Raw genomic sequence first — 24,902 nt, forward strand, 5'->3', positions numbered from 1 at the left:
CCTGGGTGAAAGGGCACAATTCAGCCCTATCAGCTGCTTTGGCCAAGTCGCAGGAAGACCTTTTATCAGCCACCCTGGAAAACAGCCCAACACAATTGTTAATCTTTCATTTGAATTTTGCCTGGTCAGTATTTTCCATTAAACATGTGATCTTATTTTCCATTTCCATTTGACCTTTAGAATTGGAATGCCTTTTCTCTTACACGGACTATGAAGTGGTATTAAATGGGTTATATTTTGTTACTTACTTTGAAAATCTTGTTGTCGAGCTCCCTCTGCTGATCGCTACCATGTATTAACAGTTTAAGGCAAAGATTTTCCCATTCCTGAGGATCCAAGGAAGAAGGGCACTAATGCAGTCACTTTGTGGCCGAGACAGTAGAAAAGACTAGTTTAATCAATGTACCTGATGTAGTCTCTATATCTTAACTAGGCTGGCATTTGGTCAGCCATTCTACTTTTCAGTTTTGGCCCCAAAGCCCAGTTTTTATGGTTGCTTACCAGCTGATCAGCGAGATGTGTGTATATTTTTCATACAATAAGAGAAACTGCAACACAAACTTACAGTTAGAAATTCCACTAACATGGATTCTATGTTGACATGGCTGCCACTTACAACAGGAGGCGACACTATTATTATTTATCTAATAATCTGCCCTTACATTGGGCTCCTATTTAACTCACGAGCCAGATAAGCATGGGCTGAGCCTCAGTAACACTGTGACATCAGGCACTCCCAGACCATTCTCACCTGAGACTAAAGTCCACTGTTAGCTGAACAAGTTGGAAAGATGTCGAGTACAGGGACATTCTGGAATAAACTGCAGCAGAACTATTCAGAGTAAATTGCTGCATTTCTCTTTTGTCATGTACACATGGAGATACCTGCCAACACTGGCTAGTTGAGTAGAAAAGTAGAAAACACGACCTAAGAGTTGATGCTGCTCACAGAGCCACAGCAAACAATTCTACATAAACACCCACAAGTCTGGCACTTTGGAAAATAGCTCACACCTGTAGCCACCCATTAAGCAGACTGCATCCCATATCACATCTATTTAACCCACAAGTCATTCACATGAAAGGAAGGCATCTCATGTAGGAAGCAGTCTATGAAACTCACTTTCTGCCAAAGAATGGCCTAGAGCTATTATGCAGCCCGTCCCTGCCTAGTCCGCACCAGCTTAGAAACTGCAGACCAGTATAATAAAAACGCTGATTACATTTAAGAATTTAAATCATTTTATTGCTTTACCTGCCATTAGGACAATCTATAACAAAAGGAATATATTAGCACATACAGTAAGTCAGACTTATAGTCAGGTAACGATACAAAAATGGTCCTCTGGTTGACTATAGCACTCTAGGGCAGTAGATTTTTTTGATTTTTTTATTTGCTAAGGTGTCCTAGCAAAAAAGATTACCTCTAAAGCCCTGAATGTTAGCTAAGGCAAACTATACCAACTGTGGATTCAAACATGTTTAAATTGCACACAAAGGTAAAGCTTTAACTGTGATTAATATTTAACTCAGACGTAGCTGGTTCATCTTAAAATCTTGTTGGTAAAACTACAAAAGGGAGTAAACAGCAAGCTAAAAAGACGCAGTAGTGAAACTTGATTAGAAAGCCTTATATAAAAAAATGTGCATTTTTGTGGCGCTCTAACTAGCTTACATAAGATTTAAAATCTTTTTGGTGCTTTAACAAGGATCAAATCAAGCTTCAAAAGTAAGAAAGGTATTGGGGGGGGGAGCAATCCCTGGATAGATTCAAACTGAATGAAGTTTTGGAGGAAAATAGCATTAATGGACTCCCGAAGAGAACACAGGTGGAAATTCCCAAAGGCATATCCTCATCAAAGTCTTCAGCACGGACAGAAAGAATTCACAATGTAGATTTTACATTTTATATGCATCTAGAAATGAGGACATGTCAATACCCCCTCCCCCTTTTATATATATATGTACTAAGGCTCCTATTCCCCAGACATTGCCAATCATATTTAATTAAGCATTCTTTCCAGCAGCCAACAAGTCAGAATGGTACATACCAGGTCCAGTTTCTGGGGGGAAAGTAAGGAGGGAATGGCAGGGAGCTGGACTGGTAAGAAATAGTTGCAAAACTAATGCAAAAAACTTGCTGTCACTCCCAAATAAAACCCTAGACTAGTTTTAGATAATTTACATGTTATAAGGAAACCAAATTGCCTACATTATCCACCTGCAACATTCCATATAGTAGGCAGCACAGGGTGCACACAAAATATTGTAACACAAACCTGGTAAATACTGAAACACATTTCAGACTTGACAACAGGGTCAACTTTCCCAAAAGCTATTATGTCAGATTGGTATGAGAATCTGGGACAAACCAAAGAGAACAAGACTCGAGACTGAACATCTGCTCAGACTGAATATCTGAGAAAGGTTAGAAGTTACTAAAACTTCTGATTGGACAAAAGAGATTCAGTAACAAGAGTTTTACAGGACACTAATTTTCTGTTTCCAGTCTTCCACATGAGCCAGATTCTTGTCATCTAACAAGGAGTGTGTAGTCCAGTCCTGCATTGAATGCCAACAGAACCATTCAATATCTGGTGCTGAAGTTAACAGGGAAGGCAAAGCTTGAAAGGGTCAGACAGAAGACTGAACGCACAGGATGCACCCTTCAGTTTCCTGGTCTACATACACTGCATGTGGGGTATACTATTTGGCACTAGCTAAGGAGCAGTGCAATTGTTTTGCCAACACCACCACCAATATATAGGTGTCTAATCCATTGGCTGGGTATTGAGAAATTGCACAGGGGAAAAATAGAAGGGGCAAATATGAATATTCACAACTGAGAACAGGCAAAGGGGAAGGGTAACTGTGGCAAGAATATCAGCAACACTGGCAGCAGGTGCCAGAACAAAAGCTTGTACACAAAAACCTGACAAACGATAACCAAGCCCGTCGTGAACCAACTGAAATGGAAACTGATGCATCAAACTATCAAACTTCTAACTGTGGTTTTACTAAGGAGCTGATCTCAGTAAACCAAACCAAAGATAACCATATCCAGAACATTTATGCCAAGAAGTTGAGCTTAGAGGGTAAGTTCCTCTGCTAAGAGAAGTACTTACAGCAGAAAGTGACCACACCCTGAAATAAATGTAGGAACTCACCAGTTGAGAAATGTGTGCCTCTTAATTTTCCACTGTTACATCCTTAACTCTATGGCAATAACCTTGGTACTAGGAAATTTTCCCAGCGAAAGGAATGGCAGTCACTGCCCGAGTTGGACACTGTACATTGCACAGAGAAAAGCAGTAACAGCAAAAAGACTCCATATAATTTTCTATTTATTTTAAATTGTATTGGGAGCACCAAAATAAATGCTCTAAAAATTAAAATGGTGCCATGAAAAGCAACTGATTTCTTTTTTTTTGTTTTCTTTTCCCCTCCCTCAGACAGACAGGAAGCTGCAATAGCCAGTGGCCATGTGGCTCTGCACAAGAGTAATGAAGCAGTCTGCATTTGTGAAGCATGTATTTGAAGAAGAAGGGAGACTTCAGACAGACAGAGACACAAAGCTGTTGTACTGCTGGATGTTCCGCTTGAGAATATCTGAGCATGGACCCAAGACACGCTCAAATCGGGGCCGGTCGAGCTTTACACATTTCAATGGGCCACGAGCAACAACCGTGGCAGCACGAGGACGGTTCATCAACAGGGCTATTTCACCTAAAAAACAAAATATTCATTTCAAAGAGAACAGAGTAAGGGGAGGGGGGAGGCGATTTGAAACAGATCAACAGACTTCCCCAAAATAGAGGACTGCTCTAAAATTATCCCAAAATATTGCATAGTGTAAGAGTGTTAAGAATTATAGACAGAGATGTGAAGGGCCAGAAAGATCCACACTTACACTTTGTCCTGCTCTTTCCAGGCACAAGTCTGCCCTTTAAAGCTCCATATCTGAATATGGTTTTGTTTTTTTGTCCTGGGGCTTTCCCTGTGAAAACTTGGCTCTTCAGTGCTCAATTGGAGCAAACATTAATTCGGAGTTTCTGTGGATTGTTGTTTGCTTCAATTGAGTGCTAAAGAGCTGTTCTCATGGGGAAACTCTGGATTAAAAAATGGGGGTGCTTGGACACAGAGCTTTAAAGCGCAGAGTGTGCTTGGAAAGAGCAGAGGAAAGGGAAGTGTCAAAGTCATTTGCTCAGTGCTTCCCAAGCAATCAGTAGCCAGCTGGTTGTCAAGACACTTGGAAATTACTGCGCAAGGGGCTTTTGCCAGCCCTATGCTTGAAAAAGCTGTTTTCTGCAGGGATTGGCTGTGCAATCTGATTCCAGTTCTAACACTAGGTATCCTTGCAATTATTGTTTAAATAATACTCAGGCATTTATACTTCTAATATTTCAAATAGTACAATTCTATGTGCTGAGTTATTCCTCATGTACTACATGATCTTCAAGAAGGAAGTAACATTTCCATAAATGTTACACTTAAAAGTATCTCCATAATTTGATGTAAGAGTCATGACAAGGTTCAAGGTTCCTATGTCAGGTCTTTGGTAGTATTTTCTGTTCAGAGTAGTACTATACTTAATCTTACAGCAAGTAATAAAAATAAATCCCCAGCTTATTTAATTAATAGACGACAATAATGTTTCTATCATCCCAAGCTCAAGTTTTCCATTACAGAAGTTGAATCCAAAGTTTTAGAAGCATGTTAAAGATGCAAAACTACTAAATGGCCCAATACATATGATCATATCCTCGACTGATGAGACAAGTTTTGCATGAGCTTAATACACTCACGTGCAGCCTCTCTTCATGTAAATAGGGAAACAAACCAGGAAGCAGTCATAAACCACAGCTTCTGGTACATACGAACCAGGAGCTATAGTTCAACATCTCCAAACAAGCTAGGATGCAGATGCCAACAGTGGTTTAAAAACAGCTTCTGATCCCTAACCCATTGGTCTGGAAGCAATTAACAGTTGTTCCCAGATTGCATGACATGGGAACCTATGGTATTTGCAACTTGTTTCTCTGGTCTCATGAAGGGAGGAACAAAGGATACAACTGTGGGTGTATGAAGTTCATGTATATCCTGGCTTATTAAGCCAGAATCTGATCGTGCAAGTACAGTCTATGTCCAAAAAACAATTAAGCAACTGCAGAAGCCAGCATCCAACTTGAAAAATTTCCCCGAAGTTTGCTTTACTTGTTACTAAATTACAAACTATTTTTTCTTCTGTAGCTTCCCATGGGTTAAAATCATATCAAGCCAATTTCAATGTTTTCTTACTTTACAATATGATCTCGTGGCTTATTCTCCATTCCAGGAAGGGTGGTATTATAGGAGTCTACGTGTTTTTGTGAGCCTCATGAGATGGAAAGGAGCAAAGGGGAGGAGAGAAGCCAAGTCTCAGGGGACCAGGAAGGGGGCTGCTTTAAAAATATATGCCATTATGTCATTTGCATTGGTCTTATGCCTTAAGTATTTAAACAACACTGTCAACTTAAAACAGCAAGAAAACTCACCAAAATAATCAGATGGTGCAAGCCTGCCCACTTCAACAAATTCTTCATGCTCTGACCTGCGCTGTAACACAGCAGCTGTACCCTTTAAATGAATTAAAGAGTTAATGACCAGATTTGTTTTAGTAATCCTATGCAAAAAGCAACAACTTCATGACTTAAAGCAGAAACATCCCCATTAAATTACTTGTCTTAACCCATTTAATCCTAATATCCTCAAAAGGGGAGAGTATGATAAAATACCATTCAGAATCACATTTCACAATTGAACTAAGCATTCCTACATGTATAATTCTGCCACCACGGGATTTGTTAAAGGGATTTATTGTCATCTATGATCAAATCTGTTATCACAGAAAATAATTTGCAAATATGTTTTATGTCCAAAGAACCAGTATTGATGCAAGCAGTCTGCAAATGACTTTTTAAAAACACAGAACCACCTTTCATCACATCCAGAAGAATTCCCCAAACAGGTGTCCTCCAGATGTTGAACCACAACCCTAGCCAGCATAGCCAACGGTCAGAGATGGTAAGAGCTGTCGCTCAAAACATCTGGAAAGCGCCTGGCTGGGGAAGGTTAATATAACCCAAGTAACTGAAATGTATGAGACAAATACAGCTGCTAGTAGCTAATTCCAAAACAACATTGTTATTAATACTCACCTCCAAAATAATGAAGAACTCGTCTCCTGGTTCTCCCTGCACCACAATCTTTTGTCCATCCTCAAATTGTACTGGCTCTAAAGCATCAGCTACTGTGAGACGCTCCCATTTGTCAAGGGATTCTAAATAAAATAAAATAAATAAAAATAAAACAAGATGGTTTATTTTGCTGTATCCCAAAGATTTAGAATTAGATCCCCAGTTCATCTCACATAAGGATACGCTCCTCCAGTTTTTCTACAGCAAACCCTTCTACCACACTTCTTCCTACTGCCATAAACAAATTAATCATCCATTCACAATTTGTGATTTAGCAGCTGTAGCTTCAAGCACAGCACCTCAACATTATATGCTCCCTCTGCAATGTTCAGAGTAGGGCAAGACTCAAATATTCTATTAGCGATGCTAAGAAATTATTCACACTCACCCAGTATTGACACTTTACTAAGAAATTCTTCATACATCTTTCTCTTTCTCAATGTGCTACCCTGGAGGAGAAAAACACACACAAATGGATCTGAAAATTACTCGTTTAACAGTTTAGAATACCAGGGAAAATGGAAGTCATAGAAATGTTTACAATGCAATCCTATTCATTTCTACTTATAAGTAAGTCCTCCTCAGTTAAATGAAACTTACTCCCAGATAAGTGCATATAGGAGAGGTTTTCAACCTTTTTAAGTCCATGGCTCCCAAGACCAACTACATTCTTTTTGCCATGCTCAGAAGCCTAGTTATGTCACTCCTTTTTTGAAAACCATCCCTTGTGGAGTCTTCCCTCAGCCTCCTCTCCTCTCCTTGAGAGTCCTCTGGGCAGCTGCTGCTGCCCCTGGTCTCTGAGCTGACCCCCACCCCACCCCAAACAGAGGTGCCTCCTCACACTGCCCCACAGAAGTCTGGGAAACACCGCCTAGCCAGCCCCAGAGGCACCATTCGCCTGGGGAGCTTGTACCCAGGGCTGCTGCAACAAACAGCAACGCAAGCCTTTGGGAGGAAGGGATGCAAGAAGGCATCAGAGGGAGGGAAAGAAAGAAAGAAAGAGGAACAAAGGCCAGTGTTGCCCGTGGCATTCCTGACTATCATTCAAGGCACCCCAGGGTGCCACAGCACACTGGTTGAAAACCACTGGATATATGACGGCAAACTTAAATGGTTCAAGTCTTGTGTACACCATTCTAATATAAGCCCTAAGCTGCCTGTAAGCCCAGTTTTCCACCATAATTAGCTAATGATCATGAACCCTTAAAAATTACACTAAGGCTGGGTTGCTGGAGCAACCCAGTCAGATGTGTGGGGTATAAATTATTTTTTATCATCATCATCTTTATTATACACTCACTTATCTGAGAGTAAGCCACTTCTGAAGTCACTGAACTTAGTTCAAAGAATGGACCTATAGGCTTGCACTGTAAATAGTCAAATGGTGGACTGTATCCAATACTGTCAATGCACAAAGACAGGCACAGGCAAACTCAGCCCTGCAGATGTTTTGGGACTACAATTCCCATCATCCCTGACCACTGGTCCTGTTAGCTAGGGATGATGGGAATTGCAGTCCTAAAACATCTGGAGGGCCGTGTTTGCATATGCCTGCACAAAGAGAATGAACTTGGGCTCAAGAAATGGGATTTCCTTTCATGGTAGCAGCTTTGATGCCGTCCAAGTATCTCAGACAGTCCACAAATCCCACTCAGGTCTCTTTTGGCCTTTACAACAGAGTAAGCAGGAATATTCACTCTTACTGAAGTGTCCGTTTGCTCAACTTAATAGGCAAGACCTTTTGTCCATTAAAAGTTTATTTAGTAAAAAAGAAAAGAAAAGCTTGGCTGGGATATAGTAAACTAGAAATCCACAGGTCCCATTATCAGTGTGTGAAGAAAAGATGTGTCTCACCTTCCCATATTTAATACTCAATACAAACTCTCTGGCAGTAGTCTTCAGGAATCTAAGCCTTGGATATAAATATAGTTCTCTTGCGCTAATTTTAAATTCCAACACCCTTTCTCTGTCCTGAGTGTGTAAAAACCTCTTAGTAACCCCAGCAGAAGACTGGCTTTGTCTGGAAAAACAGCAGGTGTGTGTGTGGGTGTGGGTGTTTAAAAAAGAAGAATGCAAATACGCTCAACTGAAAGCCCTGCTATTGAAAGTCTCAAGCTTCAAAATGCAATTGCATCCTGAAAATTGCATGCATGTAATTGCAAAATGCGTAACTACTTTTTGCTTAATTGCAAACACAAGTCTGCTGAGACATCCTCTCCTCTGCATGAAGATCAAGGCGGAGGAAGGAAATAAAACAGTACACTTTACATGAAAAGCCCCTCCCCCCCAGCAGAGGATCAGATGAGTGGGTGCACCTAGAATCACAGAATTGTAGAGTTGGGATCGAACCCCCTACCCTGAGATTACTAAAAGTCTCATGCTCTACTGACTGAGCTATATTCAGGAGTTCTCCATCACTGCCGTACAACTTTCCTATATGCTCATGTTGATTTATACAAACTCAAGTCAGAATACCTCAACACCAAAAAAGCCACACTCTCTTTCAAATTCATTTATTTCAAAACATAAAAAATTACTTACCATAAGGATTCTTCTATAGCTGTCTCTATCAATGCCCCACAGTTTCACATTAGTTTTTGCTTTGACAGTTGCTGCTCGGGGTGTTCCATATATCAGTGCGAGTTCACCAAAGCTGCCCCCTTCTCCAACACTAGTGGCCCATTCATTGTTAACATATACCTAAGGATGCAACACACAAAGTTGGAGGAGGACAGGAATTTTGCTGCAAATGTATCCCCTGAAACAATATGGTTCAAAAAATATGATACGGAACATTTCAAAAGTGGTTAAATGTTCCAATTTGGATAATATTCTAATTCCTTTTCACAGTAATATTCCACAAAATACATGTGCCAAGAGGTTTTCTGTTTTTGTTTTGAGAAAAGCTTATCACTGGGCACCATTTGTTCGACCCTTGCATAATAATCAAATAATAAGTGATTTCATTCTAGGAAGGAGTATTAGCTGAAATAAGTAATATTACAAATCACAATGTACTGTGTAATCCAAGTTTGGGCTTATTAACAATTTTTATGGTAGATCAACGTGCTTTATTACATAAGGATCTTAGTAGTTTCTTAATGCTGTGATTACTTACTTATGGCACAGAATTGGAAAGGGCTTGAACATTTGCATATGATGGAGACAGAATGCATGGACTACTGCCTTATCTGAAAAACTAGCCCAAAGGGTTCATGTATTGATGTAGACTATTTTATTGAAGTTTGGTACCCATTTGCAAACTATTCAAATGAATACCCTGATGATTGGCATCCACCAACCTTGCACATGGACTTATGGCATAATTTTGTACATTAATCTTCTGTTCCAGGGTGGGGAAAATTTCTTGTATTGCTATTACATTGTTGAAAAGTAAATTGTAAATAAGTGATTTATTTAACAGGATGTACTACCTAATGTTAGGGACGCGGGTGGCGCTGTGGGTAAAACCTCAGTGCCTAGGACTTGCCGATCGCATGGTCGGCGGTTCGAATCCCCGCGGCGGGATGAGCTCCCACCGTTCGGTCCCAGCTCCTGCCCACCTAGCAGTTCGAAAGCACCCCTAAGTGCAAGTAGATAAATAGGGACCGCTTACCAGCGGGAAGGTAAACGGCGTTCCGTGTGCTGCGCTGGCTCGCCAGATGCAGCTTGTCACGCTGGCCACGTGACCCGGAAGTGTCTGCGGGCAGCGCTGGCTCCTGACCTATTGAGTGAGATGAGCGCACAACCCTAGAGTCTGTCAAGACTGGTCCGTACAGGCAGGGGTACCTTTACCTTTACTACCTAATGTGCCAGCTACTTACAGCTTGATTTGTTATCATAAGGCATAATTTTTATACCCATTTACCTGGGAGTAAGCTTGACTGAAGGAATGCTGGTGGTGCTGTGGTCTAAACCACAGAGCCTAGGGCTTGCCGATCAGGTCGGCGGTTCAAATCCCTGCGACGGGGTGAGCTCCCGTTGTTCAGTCCCAGCTCCTGCCTACCTAGCAGTTTGAAAGCACGTCAAAGTGCAAGTAGATAAATAGGTGGGAAGGTAAACAGTGTTTCCGTGCGCTGCTCTGGTTTGCCAGAAGCGGCTTAGTCATGCTGGCCCAATGACCCGGAAGCTGTCTGCGGACAAACGCCGGCTCCCTTGGCCTATAGAGTGAGATGAGCGCCACAACCCCAGAGTCGTCCGCAACTGGACCTCACGGTCAGGGGTACCTTTACCTTTTTAAGCTTGACTGAACTCTGAATAAACATGTATAGACTTACAATGTTTTTAATTGCTTCTCCACCACTTTGAGAATTAGAAAAGCAGGTTAAAAACTGTAAATAAAAATGCAACCTAAAAACAAGGGCTTTTCAGTTTAGTAGTTCTAAGACAGGCATCCCCAACCTGTGCCCCTCCAGATGTTTTGGCCTACAACTCCCATGATCCCTAGCTAACAGGACCAGTGGTCAGAGATTATGGGAATTGTAGTCCAAAAAATCTGGAGGTCCGAAGGTTGGGGATGCCTGTTCTAAGACATTATATTTTAGAGTCTCGGTTTAGCCTGATTACTGGTACATTTTTGTTATTGAATGTTATTGTAATTGACTTATTTTTAAATGGCTGTTGCATTATGATTTATACTGTATGTTTTTTCTGTTTGTTTTAACAAAATTGTGTATCTGTTTTTAATATAAGCCATCTTGGGAAGACTATTAATAATAATAATAAATTTTATTTATATTCCGCCCTCCCCAGCCGAAACCGGGCTCAGAGCGGCTAACAACAGTAAAGTCTTGAAAGGCAGAAAAGAAATATATGACATGATGGGCTGCCACTCCTGCTTACCAACCCCTCCTCCTGTTACACCTAACCAAGCTGGTCTCTGAAGTGCCTCCATTTGCTCCTTTAAATGCCCCTCTGGTGGTATTTAATTGGGGAGGCGCTTCAGAAAGCACCTCTCTGCCTCCTTTAAATAGCTTGGCTGGTCTGCCTGCCACCCATGCTTGCTTGCTTGCTGGCCTGCCTGCTGTTCTGTCATCACACAAACGGCAGTAAGAAATAAGCTTCATACAAGGCTAGAGGAAAGGGAAACTGTGGTGAGGGAAAGATGGAGGTCCCTGATATTTATTTGTCTGACATGCAAAAGCACGGACATAGACATGTTCCCATTATTGCCCATGTGATACATTGTATGTGCTTAAAATATTCTGGAGTGCTGCAGTAATATATAGTTTAGAAAAGACTTACATCCATTTCTCCTTGATCAACAACATAGAAGTTATCCCCTTCATCACCTACAGAAAAAAATTGAAATATAAGTTTGAGAAACAATTATAAGTTTAGAAGAGGCAGTTATCAACCTCTTCCATTCTAGAACCATCCAGCACAAAATGACATCCATACAAAAGCTCACATATGCTTTTTTTTTTTTTTTGCATTTGGAACAGCCATGCTTTCCTTTAGGCTTCACAGTCAAATATATTCATTATATTTATAATTCCCACTTCACCCCTACATGTAATTAAAATGAAGGAAGCTATTTGCCCAGCTATCAGTATGACAGGGTAGATAAGACTAGTAACTACTCTAGGTAAAGTGCTCTTTGATCAATGCCCTATTGCAAAAGCCATTGCTGGCAGAGGATTTTCACCTGACCACAAAATTCAAATATAACACTGAAATGGTTACAATGTGGGAAAACAAGTCTAAGCTCAGTGACGGGGAACCTCTTTGCCTGCTGACCCCCCTCAGGCTATGCCCCCACCTCAAAGGTATTTCCCTTATTAACCTGGGTGGGGAGATTTTAACCTCACCACCCAACACTGTGATGGGGATGAAAACTGGCCCTTCCTGGCTTATCAACTGATTTGTTGGGAGGGTGCAGTTTTCATCCCCATTACAGTGTTCAGGGTTGTTCTTGCTTTGTTGGCATCCGTCTGTCTTGAGAGACAATGGAATGCGTGCCTGGGGGCGAAGTCAAACTGCTCCGTTAGCAGCACTGAAGTGACCTTCCTGGGATGCAAGCCTGGGCAGTGTGTATGGAGCTCCTGGGATATCCCAGACGATAAGACCCAGCCCCCACTCCTCTCATGGCCTTGCTGGTGTGGTCCAGCTTGGCTGTCAGCCAGAGTTGCCAGAAGGAGGTGTACAAGACGTCATCCAGCTGCCATTCTGCATTTCTGCAGGGTTTACTCCTTAGCTTTTTCTTCTCCTGAAAATATCCCGCAAGGCAGCAGAGGTGTAGGATCAGTTTTCCTTCTCATAGATGGACTACCTTCCCAGGTTGACAAGTCCCATCTGCCCCTCCACATGCAGAAACTGCCTTCTAGACCATTTAATGCACTATTGGTCTCATCCGCTCAATCTGCCAGAGCCCCTCTTTGCATACAGAGGAAGTCCCTAACTCACTGAGGGTTTTGACCCATTGGTTGCCCTCGCCTGGTTTAGTCGGCCAGTAAAAGTCGTTTCCTGGGGTGTGGCTGTTGTTGCATGCGGACAGCTTCTAGGAGCCACAGGTGAGAGCTGAGTGCAGGGTGGGGACCAAAGGTGGACAAACTACCCCAGAACGAGCATAACATGTCCCCCAGCAAAGGTACTACCCCTCTCCTAACATCCCATAGACATGTTTAATCCTCCTCACAGTGCATGCTACAGTGGGAATGAAAATGCCCCCTTCTCAGCTGATCTACATGGATCATATGAGAGGGGGAGTTGAGAAAGCGAAGAATATGTGCATGCCTGTGTTAAGAAGTGTGTGACTGTGTGCACATCTGGCGAGGCCCACCACTGGAATGCAAACCCAAACAGCTACCACTGGGGCCAGAACATAGGAAGCTGCCTGATAACGAGTTGGGACCATTGGTGCATCTAGTTCAGTACTGTTGACACTGACTGGCACCAGCTCTCAAGTGTTTCAGGGGACACTTCCAGCTCTAGCGAGAATTGAAAACACATGCCCTACCGTTTAGCCTTGGTCCCTTCTGAAAGGTAAGTGACCAAAGTGTTTGCCCACCCACCTCTGAAAAACTAGCTGGAATTCTATACTTGGGATCTTTTTAGCAAACCTTGTGAATGAGATGAACAGAAAGCAATTGAACATCTTCAAAGCTTCAAAGGCTAAGTAATTTTTCCACCAACATCACAATCAATCACTTGCCTTGCTGTATCACAGTCTCGCCAGCAATATAGGTGACAGGGAACATGGCATCAAAAATATCACTGAAAAAGATTTCAGAATTACTCAACAAAAGATCTAACATATTGCATGTGTGTGCTAATACAGACAAGCTTAGCATGCAGTTATTAGGGAGACTGCATCTCTCAAAAGTCTAGACTAGAGTTGCTCAATGTGTTCTGGAGAGGGGACAAAACAGCCGTGCTCACACAAGCTTTGGTTAGTTAGTTAGTCAGTTAGTATACCGCCCTATACCCATAGATCTCAGGGCGGTTCACAGCATGAACATTAGGATTGGTGAATTAAACTTCAGGTTATTCTTATCTCTTCCCATATTGACAGACACAGGGGCAACATAAATAGGCTGACATCAGCATGAACATTCCCCTCTTCTCCTTGCACCAAACTAATCCAAATAATTATATGAATGTAGAGCCCATTATATGGCATTTTGGCAATCTAAGCCACAACAATGTCTGAAAGTGGGGGCCCAAAAACCATTCGGTACAACTTAACTGGCCTGGCTAGGCAACTTATACTGCATTATTTTTATCTGTTAGCTAGCTGTTTTTTTGCCACCGTTCAAAGCAATTTACAATATTTTAAGCAAACAAACACATTAAAACCAGTATTTTTAAAAAAATCCAAAAGACAATCCTATTTTTTTAAAAAAACAAGATTAAAACAACCCTTCTATGCAAAAATTACATAGGCATTTAAAAGCCAACGGTCTGACCGGAAACAAAAAAATAATAGCTTTGCCTTGTTGTCTAAAGATATGTAGTGATGACGCCAGGCAAACATCCCTGGGGAGAGCATTGCAGAAGCAGGGAGCCAACACTGAAACGGCCCTCCCGTGGAGGGAGCACACAAAGAAGGGCTTCAGATGGCAAGTGGAGGATCTGGTGCAGTTCATATGGGGGGAGGTGGTCCTTGAGGTATTGTATTTATCGTTAACATTATGCATGGTTCCAAAACTTGGTTCACAGTCAGCCTATTTATTCTTTCTACATGTTGCTCAATTCTGTTTATTTAACTATCCGTGTTCACAGATTTCCTACCTTCTTTCATTGTCATCAAGATGAGCAAAAAGCACATTCTTCTCTATGGCTTTTGCCAAAGCAGCCATAGTCTTGTAATCTTTTGGAATAACCTGTGGAATGGAAACACCCAAACAATACCAATTAAATACCTAAGAGCAAATGTTCTTTAAGCAAACCCATTACCAACAATATTTGAGGAGTTCCTTTCTTGGAAGGGAGCTCTGTGCATCGTATGTGAAGAAGTCATTCAAGTGGTAAGGAAAGCTTCTCAAGACTTCTTTAAGAAGCATGTTCATGAAATTATGCCTACATTCTAGATGCCCAGAAAAGGGAAAGTGTCCAGAATGAGATGTATCTTTCCTGGGTAAGTGCTGATTCAATGGCCGATCTACCAGTGTCTTTTCAGATAAGACACAACTATCAGGAGCCTCAATATGTAGAAAATTATTTGTCCACTGCCTCTGATAAGTCTATAGACCAAATTGGTAGACACACCAGTACCGCAAATGGTCATTCAGAACTCAAAATAATCTTACTTGAAACTGATGCAGGTTTTAGGAGTCACATAACCTAATGGTGCTCTTACACAATGATTGGGAATCTTTAATAACTACCATCCTAGGATACTTCCCTCTTACTAACATTACACCTCTGAGGAGCTGTAATTGTGCTTACAGGTCCCCCAAGGGTCAACTCCCTAGTATCAGGCTTCCTGGAAACTACATAGAAGTCACAAGGATCACAAGAATGTCCTAGGAGACCTGGATGCTCCTCTGGGAAAGTTATAGTCGATATTAATTGAGCAGACATTGCAGAGTCAGGTAGAAATGGTTTGTTTCCTCCAGCCAAGATTTTTCTAGTAATTATTTCCTCCATATCTGTCAACTCAACTTATGTCAACCCAACCAAGCAGAAATCCAGGTTTATGTTAGAGAAATATAAAGGCAAGTTAGGAAGGCATTAGCACAACTTGTCTAGGGAAAGGCCTGATACAACCTTATTTGGGATAGGATAAGAAGGAAATTGTGCATACAAGACATAAAATATGCCTTGCAGGAAATAAGAACTGGATGCAGCACCTTTCTGACATAAGAGGCAGCATCCTCTTCTGTGTAAACCTCTGCACTGATGGCACCACGCCTTCTGCGGCCCTTTACCACAGGATTCATGGGTGGAGGGGGAGAAATCTCATCTTCACGCGAGTCTGCACGGGAGCTGGCTTTCTGCTGGCACATGATCTGTTTTGTTTCTTCCTGCAGTGAAATAAAACAGTTCAATGTTAATAATCCACAAGGGTAGAAAGTTCACATCCATGCATATGCTCCTGGGAGAACTTGTTTCCTCCCTTGCACTTATCCTCATTTAAACACTGGCCATCAAGTTGCACTGTGCAATTTTAGATTATAACTTCCAATCTAAAATGTTTGTGGCCTCCATAAGCTCGTGAAAGGTAACACAGGGGTAAGGAAAGGGGAGAAAGCCCCACTGTACAAGCAGAAGCCTGAAAGGTGTTTATTAGGTGGCCTCTTTCGGGCTAAGGTTCCAATGGCTTTTGAGCAAATTTCAGAAATGGGAGGGGCCAAACACAAAGCTGTTTTCCACAGCAGCAGATCAATATCTTTAATTCTTAGCAACTCCACTCAAGCTAAAGGTCTCAAACACCCTTTATCTGTCCTGACTGTGCAGAAAGCAAAGAGAACTCAGTAATCCCAGAAGAATGCAAATAATGTCAATACAGAACTGAATGGCAAGTCCTGCCTTAAAGCTTTGCATAGTTTTAAACTTCGAAATACAATGGGAATTGCATGTATACAATTGCAAAAATGCATGGATTTTGCAAGGAACACACGTCTCCCTCTTTGCTGAGATTTTCACCTCTGCTGTGGTGTTGGAGAAAGGAGCTGCAATTATACACTTTGCACAACAGAACCCCCTTCTCCCTCACCTGCTCCTCATTGAACAGCTGATGGATATGAAGGGACCCAGGGAGCTAGATGAAATCTGCATGTGGGCATATGGCTTATAAACCAGGGATTCCCTATCCCTGTCCTAAGGAGTTATAAACAAGGAGGCAGAAAATATAGGATTTATGCTTTAACATTTCACTAATTTTAATCCCATCTGGCTGGCCTTGTGTTGGGGAAGAGGAATTTGATGTATTTCAAACATTTGTAATTAACAGAATATATTTTTAAAATCGGCACACTTTTAACAGCTACTTATACCTAGTACAAAAATCTGGATGAAGTATCTAAACGCTTCTGATGCTTTAGCTGTCATGTATTATACTAGTGTTGAGTCCAATACATGAAATTGAGGCCATTTGCTGGATATTTTGAATGTTAAATTATTGCATTCAAAGAAATGCACCAGGCATGAAATATATTTTTGGTGAGTCAGATGTTGTTCTGGCACATTGCTCTGCGGAGTGGTCTGTTATCATGAAGACGTTTATAAAATATGAGTCTTCAATGAAACTCAAAAAAGGATCCTATACCTCTAGTTTCTCTCTCATATATATAGATAGATAGATGTTGTTTATATATATAGAGAGAGAGAGACATAGTTCTTTACAATGTCAACTTTTGAATTTAATAGTTCATCTTTGCAATACAGCTCAGATACTGTTTACATAAATAATGACATTACAGCTGCTCTTTGAAGATCATACAGTTCCTTTATCACAGCAACAGAATCCACAGAAAGCTTCATTATCTAAATGAATTATTCCAAATGCATAATGTATTTAAAATCAACTGATTCTATTTTCTTGAATTTCCGAAGGATACCAACAGAAACCAACAGGTCTCCAAGTATTCCTGAAACAATGTTACACTAAATCTGACTTGAATTAAACTGTCATAATTGACAGATTCTTGTTTAACAATCCTAATATGCCTGTCTCAGACATGGGTGAGATCTGTTGATAAATGAGCACACTTAATCCAATTATTTACAATTTTCAATAAAGTGATGTGAAGGGGGGGAAACACATTGAACATTAACACAAAGTCCAACTTATTATTCATCTGATAGCCTGATTACCCACACACTTCCTCTTGGATAAAATTAATATGAACTCCTCTAAAAACTACTTTTCAATTCCTGTATTTATCAGCTTAATGTTGCTTAACCAAAAGGGCTCCTTGCTCAGTGCCATATAGGACACTCCTTGCCGGAAAAATGTTTTTTCATGGCACATTTCTAAATTTCCAAGTAGGCATAAACATAGCACTGTACTTGCCAATTTTGCCTGCTCCAATGAAGTCCCAAGCCCTTTTCCATAAACCAAATTAAAAAACAGCGAGTTCCTTTACTCATAATGCCCTTGTATTTCATTCATTAATAAAAGGCATGAACATCTTTAAATTATATTTTAATATTTTAAACTATACACACTTTTTGCCCGCATTTCTACAACTCATCATTTTGTCAAGGCAACAAAATTAAATATAAAACACTTCTTCTTTTTTTTGAAAGCCAGGCAGCGCCCACGGGTTTCAAACTGCTGTGGGCGATTGCAGGATCTAAGCTACGTGTTGGTTGATGGAACCGCTGGGCTGAGCTGGCTCTATAAAACACATTTTGTCAAAAACCTGGTTTGTAAACAGTGGAGTCTTTTTTTCATATCCCAGAATGCAGACACAAAACAGTTAATAAAACTATATCCAGGAGAAAAATGTGAACTATTTTCAGCAGCCTAAAAACAAAAGGCAGTATGGATCCTGCCCCTTTCCTTCCTGCCCATGCCCTCTGCTATCCCAGATCTGTTCTAGATGGCTGGGGGAACTGCCAGAACAGATTTAGAGGGTATGGGGAGTGCATTCCAGTGAGCAAGGAGAAACCCTTGCATTAACAGAACGTTCACCTTAGCACTACACTGCATACAGCCAATTACATTTTTTTCCAGATTAACACAGCAGAACATTGTTTTCTCTTTTTTATTCCTTCATACAGTTTACCTTACAGTTTTAAAGTACTGTGAGCTCCACAGAGCACTGAAGTTACAGTGAAAGTGTGCGATATCAATTATCTTAAATAAAGCTCTTAAGCTTTGTGAGCCAACTTTCAATTAAATTAATAAAAGCTACCACTCATTATTCAAAGGAAATCATATTTAATATACATACTCAATAAAAGATGACCAAAATAGTCTTAAAAGTTACCATGCATGGCCCTAACCTTTCTGCCTCTATTATTCAATAGACCTGCACTGGTCAACTAAAACAAAACTAGACTAAAACTGTAGCATTCTATCTAAAGGTGCAGTGGCTTAGATCCAGCTTTTCTTGCTCCTCTTCCCACTATAGTTCCCTACACTTTCCCTCCCCCAAAAAACCACCCCTAAGTGTCAAGGGACCCTCTAAATGGTGTGGGACTGGGCACTAGGAATTGCAGCAGAACAGTGGAATTGTCAGAATACATGGAAGCTTCTTTTCTGCTGGTGAAAAACACTTTTGGATCCAAGCCAATAACGTATAAACTCAGAAAAATCACTTGCCTAGTTTTAGGGATCTGTATAACTTGGCATTTAGATCAAGCCAAAATGCAAGTTGGACAGAACACTTGAATCTCTGTGCATTCTTATGAATTAAAAGTACTAGTGCATAATATACAAAAACTGGGGAGTTGAACAAAATGACTCTTCTATACAAAACAAAGTATGTTATTATCCCGACATTGTGCCTTAGGGAAAATATATGAATTAATTTGTAACAATTAGCAATGACTGCAGGAATCACTAAATATTGGTCTTATGATTTGCCTTTAAGTCGTCAGCTGCTATGGGATGAATGCTGCTGACCTTCTCTCTTTCCACAGAATGTTGACACAGTGATGGGAGAAGCTGTTAGTGACACAGCAGTCAAAGAACAAGAGGGGGAAATTGTTGGGTAGCTTTGCTGCACAGCCATCTAAATTTACTGGGTAGTCACATAGCTTGTAAAAAGTGCAAGACAATTAGTGGGCTACTCAGCTAAGGACTGGTTTGTGATTAGATTAATAAGAGTTTTATACAAAGTGTACTGAAAGCAAAATCAGATCTGGGATGATCCAACTAAGGGCACAATCCAAACCTTCTGCCATTGCAGCTCAAATCGGGGGAGTCCTGCGCCCTGTGTCAGCTCCAGGCTGGCGCAGCATTCAGATCCAGATCAGGCCTGATGGCAGCTGGCAGTAATTGGGAATCTGACTTGGGATCCAGTCCCATCACCTCCCTCAGAACACACAGTTTCAAATCTTTCTGCTGGGCTCCCACCACTGGGGAGCCTACCAGTGGGCCATCTACCCACCAACAAGTGACATCTATATTACTCCACTGGCAGCAGCCCAGCAGGCAAAGCGGAGGGACATAATTGCTCCATCAACCTCCACTCCCAGCCATGCTCTAGTGTAAAGGCAGGTTGCACTGCTCTGCCAGTCACTGCAAATGCAGAGCGAGTTCTGCTCAAACAACAGAGCCATCTTTCCCTGCCATCTCTTAACCCTCCTGAGTAAATCTGGGGCCAGTGCAGGGAGCGGAAATGGAGAAGACCCGTTCACTATGTGACTGGAAGTTCTTCTGCTTGTGCAATGACTTATATGGGATGCTATGGGTTGAATCCAGCTAAGAAGACCACCATATTTAAATGGTAAAGTTTCATAAGAATGCCCAAGAGTTTATTTCTGGCAAAATATGTTCTATTCTAAAACCCTTTTTTTTCCCTTCCTAAAAGCAGAATTATCAGGTGTCTCTGTCTAGCTTCTGGATTTGCTGCTGCTTCCACTTCAACCAGAGAATTTTTTATGCCTAATTTGCATAACAGTGGCATTGTTTATCAGAGGGTTGTCCCATTTTATTGATATGAAATTCTACTTTGATTATATGTAAAACCTCTCAAAGATGCACAAGGGCAAAATTTGACCATTCATGAGTCAAGAGTCCAGTATCTCACAAAGTAACACAATCTGACCTTGTACCCCACATGAGACCTATTTATTTTTCAATTAATTTTATGAAAACATTGCACAGATGCTTTTCTAGAAATCACATGGCAATAAACTAAAAAACACTGCTGCACTTTCCCCTTGGAACATTTAAACTGTTGATGTACTCTCGGCCAATATTCTAGAGAAGTTGCAAATAGTTTTCCTACTTGACCCATTCCTGAAGCTTATTCTTACCTTCTCCAGTCTTTCAAAATATTCCCGGAGGAATGCCATGGGTCTCTCAGGTCGCACTGTACATAGCTGGACGATGCAATCCTTCAGGAGTTGTTGGATATTGTGTTTTTGGACATAGTGTTCACATTCACGGAGGCTGCGCTCCTCTTCACTGTTAGTGCTGCCAGTGGCCATTGCTGCTAACTGAAATTAAAACGTATTTTAAAAACCCCAAGAGATAGATGCCCTGCTATCACCATATTACATTAATGATATTCAATGATCATAGCTGCCAGCCACTCTTAATTGCAGAGATAGCTAATTAGCAGAAATCAAAACATTATATGCTTCTAAACTGAAATGGTGCTCAGTGTATTTGTCTGCATTCTGGATGAACAGAATGTTAACAACAGAATAAAACAGAGGTCTATGCTACCTCAGGAGTTATGTCAAGCTAAGTTGATCCCAATAAAGTAAAAATAAAATACTGCAATTAATGCCAGCTCCCAGGCAAAATCTTACTGGATGCAAGATTTCCACAACTGGCAAACCAACATATCCAGAACTGTGTCTGTAATAGCATGTAAAAATAAAGTTTTGTGGAAATAAAATACATTATTTCCCAACTGCCCAACACTTACTTGAGATGCAGCTAGCTGCAACCACTACAGGTATGCACAGAATTTACAGGAAGGGGTCTGATCCCAGTATAGCCTTTCAAAAAGGAAGGAAGAAGAAAGTGAATAACTCCCAAGTGTTACTGTTCTATTAATACATACTTTTCTAGGTGAGATATTTAGATACATGACACAGATGGCAATATACTTGAGATAAACATATATAACCCTTCCCAACAGGAAACAGAGGCATGACAACAAAATATAATGTTGTGAAGTGCCCACACTACAAACACATGGCATCTGTGTCATCTGCAATGCTTCTAAAGAATCTAAAGATTACAATACACCTGTTCCATTTCAAAAAACATACACATACTTATCTGGCATTTACATTAAGCTGCCTTGAAGTTCTACAGTTACTTCTTTTGTTTTGACAACTTGCATAATGAAGGTCAGTAATAAATGCCTTAATTAACTGTCCAAGAGTTAATGCCATGGCTCTGTGACAGCCTGCAAATAAGCCTGTGGAAAAAGCATTCACACTGCTGATAGACAGCATCAGACACCAGTGCTCAAACACAACTGCAAAAGAAGTAGCAGACATGAAGCTTCTATTTCAAATAAATATTCTTAATTGTCTGAAGCATGTTAAAGTCTTCATCATACAGAGCTTTGAAGAGCATTCATTTTAATAGAAAGGCCAAACTAATTCTGTAGCTAGATACTCTCACCAACTGGCAATTAACAGCTGATAAAGGACTTTTATTTGCTATAGGTATTTGCAAAGTAGATATGTAGTAGCTTCAAGTAGCTTCCAGGTAAAATGCTTGGAATTTTAAGATCACTGCAGTAATTTTCAGGGGCTCCTTTTCTGGCCAAGAAAACTCACAGAGTGTTTAGAATTCCTCATATAACTATTTAACAGTCATCTTTAAACAGTGAATGGAAAACAGCAACCTGAAGATGGTAACCCAGGACATCAAAACAGCTCGTCAAAATTCTAAGTGGGGGTAGGGGTCCTCACATTTTATTGAAATATCAGGTGCAATTGATAGCACACATTTTCTAATCACAAAGAAGAGCCTCTCTATCACAAAAGGGCGTTTGTAATTTATAGCAGCCTTGAATAACTTACCCTGATCATCTTTCAAGTTATCTCCCTGTGGCTTCCATAAATAAAAGCAACAGGAAAGCCCTAAGATGCTTCCTTCCTGTGAGAAGGGAGCACAGTTCACTGGGAGCTCATTTCCCCAGGATAGGAATACCCAGAAATTCAAATACTGTACACAGCAATTATGGGCTACTTCAAAGGCAGCACTTGCTTGTTTTGTTCCTTGACTATGGGGAAAATGACACTCTCCCTATCCTGCAAAAGGTTATTCACTACACTGTAATGACTACAAAGCCAAGAGAATGATATGGGTCCCTTTCCTCCCTCCCCTCCATACATAAGAAACTGCTTGTAAGATAAGCAGACCCAGCTAAACTCTGGCTTAGGCACTTTTCAGCAGTAACCTTTCCACTTCTTTAAAACAGATGCCCCCCCCACCCCAAACCTATTATTCCCCCTTTAATCCTAACCTCCCCCCAGGTCTAAAAGTTCTCCCCCAAGATCACAAATCTGGTTTCTTTGTAAAAAGGATCCTCCCTCCAAAAATCTACAGGCCTCTCTCTTAAATCGTCTACCAGAAGTAACCCCACAAAAAACCCACTTTCCTCATGGGCTTCTCCTTAAATAATAATAAAAAAAGGCGGCTTTATTCTACGCTCCTTCTCTGTGTCTACATGGCGTCATCTTCCACGGTGCACATTCCTCCTAATCTTAGCCCCTCTACTTGCGTCTGGCCCCCTGGACCCTCTTCTGCCTCCCCCACCCCCCGGGATATAAACCTTGGAGCGTAAGCGCCCCCTTCCTGAAAAAAATAAAATAAAGCCACGCATTGCTCTCCCCCCAAGCTGTGCCCGTGGGCCCCGTCCAAGGCCCCCTTCGGGCAACCCGTCTCTCCCGCCAGGCTAAGGCTCTTCTCAGCAGGGCCGCCCTCACAACTCGGCGGAGGTTTATCCTCCTCCTCCTCTCCCATCCTCCGCCTCACCTGAGGAGAAGGAAGAGGCCTCTGCCGCCGCCGCTTACCGCAGCGCGCCTCAGGTAAGCGCGCCGCCCCCGCGTCACTCCGCCGCCGCAGCTCCCGCTCTCGCCCCACCCGCCGGCGAGCGCCTTAGGCCCACCGGCTCCGACTTACCACAGGGTCCTCCTCCTCCCTGCCTGGGCCTCTCCTCGCGAGCGGGCCCCCCTCCTCCTCCCGCTGTCCCGAGTGGCGGCGGCCTCCTCCACCTCCCTTCTTCTCCTCCTCCTCCTCTTTCGCCTCAGCGATCGCTCCCACCGGAAACCCAACTCCCTCCGCCAATCGCCGCCCGGCGTGACGTCAATGGGCCTCGCTCTCACTCGCCGAGCCGTCACCCGGGCAACCTTAAAGGGGACGACGCGCTTACTTTCCCGTCGACGCCCTCGCCTCCGAGGGGAGAGAACGCGCGCGCGCGGGCGAGGGAGAAGACAAGGAGGGAGGGGGAGGGGGGAGAAGAGCAGGCGCGCGCCAATACGGAGCCTTCCCTCTACAGTACTTAAAACGTCCCCTGACGTCAGGACGCTCGTTGAGAGGGAGACGTGCCCTCCTCCTCCTCCCCCTCCCCAACTTCTCTCTCTCTCTCTCCTATGCGCGAAATCGGAGGGAGGGAGAGAGTGTAATAGATGAAACAGAGAAAGAAGAAGAGGTAGAGGTGCATAACCTCCAATGTTTCCCGGATGAAAATCAGGACATCCTATTCCATCATCATCATAGAATCTTATAGAGTTGGAAGGGACCCAAGGGTCATCTAGCCCAACCCGCTGCAATGGAGGAATCTCAACTAAAGCATACGTGACAGAGGGCCATCCAACCTCTGCTTAAAAACCTCCAAGGAAGGGAGAGCCCACCGCCTCTCGTGGGAGTCTGTTACTGTCAGAAAGTTCTTCCAAATGTTTTGTTCCAGATGTAGGCCGCAGGCCGGGTCGTTCCCCACATCTGCTTACTTACATTCAGTAACTTGGGCTGGAATGTTATATAGACAGTGCTGGCATCCTACAAAGCAATAACCGAATGTACATATAAGACTCCAGCAAGCAAAATAAAAACCTTGTTCCACTCACCCACATGTTCGTATTCACACAGGGTTAGTGTTTACGACTGAGGAGCCAAGATCTCACCCTAGCCATCAACAACCAGTTCCCAGCTCCTGCTTGTGAAGTGGTCAGACTCCCAACATGGGACGAGTGTTTGCTCCAGGCCCCAGGAATTGCTGCTACCAGGTATGCCTTCAGGAGCAGACCACATAGATTTTTGTAAGTGCAAGACATGCAATATTTGTTCAGGTAAGGGAGTGCAGGGGTGGGGAACCTGTGGCCCTCCAGAAGCTGCTGAACTACAACTCCCACCAGCCCCAGCAAGCATGATCAATGGCTAGGGTTGATGGGAGTTGTAGTTCAGCAACCGCTGGCAGGCCACAAGTTCCCCTCACCTGATGTATGGTATGACTAGACATTGAAAGAAGGGCTGTCTACACCTTTCTAAAGCCTTTATTTGTGGATAGAAGACTAAACTATGGATAGTGTTGGTAATCAATTTTGAAGAGTAACTGTGCGCTGTAAACATGAACT

At 42.1% G+C, this 24,902-nt stretch overlaps 1 protein-coding gene and 1 long non-coding RNA gene across 3 annotated transcripts; both read right to left on the minus strand.

The window, feature by feature from the left end:
• Positions 1–1,224: 1,224 nt before the first annotated feature.
• Positions 1,225–23,605, minus strand: PRKAR1A (protein kinase cAMP-dependent type I regulatory subunit alpha). 2 transcript variants are annotated; one of them, XM_081181480.1, is made up of 12 exons: positions 23,452–23,605; positions 21,233–21,305; positions 20,613–20,795; positions 15,530–15,703; positions 14,469–14,560; positions 13,390–13,451; positions 11,481–11,527; positions 8,778–8,936; positions 6,625–6,685; positions 6,198–6,319; positions 5,535–5,616; positions 1,225–3,726 (listed from the first exon to the last, which is right to left on the minus strand). In XM_081181480.1, the coding sequence occupies exons 3-12, from the start codon at positions 20,784–20,786 to the stop codon at positions 3,554–3,556; spliced, it is 1,146 nt and encodes a 381-aa protein (XP_081037606.1). In that variant the 5' UTR covers positions 20,787–20,795; positions 21,233–21,305; positions 23,452–23,605; the 3' UTR covers positions 1,225–3,553. The 2 variants fall into 2 exon arrangements, with proteins under 2 accessions (XP_081037606.1, XP_081037607.1); XM_081181481.1 differs by lacking the exon at positions 23,452–23,605 and adding an exon at positions 23,305–23,328.
• On the minus strand, positions 9,319–11,471 carry LOC308580263. The gene is made up of 2 exons (XR_014004762.1): positions 10,041–11,471; positions 9,319–9,670 (listed from the first exon to the last, which is right to left on the minus strand). It is a non-coding gene; the product is annotated as an uncharacterized lncRNA (long non-coding RNA).
• Positions 23,606–24,902: the final 1,297 nt, after the last annotated feature.

Source organism: Podarcis bocagei, assembly GCF_964188305.1.
Source record: "Podarcis bocagei genome assembly, chromosome: 2".
NCBI lineage: Eukaryota > Metazoa > Chordata > Lepidosauria > Squamata > Lacertidae > Podarcis > Podarcis bocagei.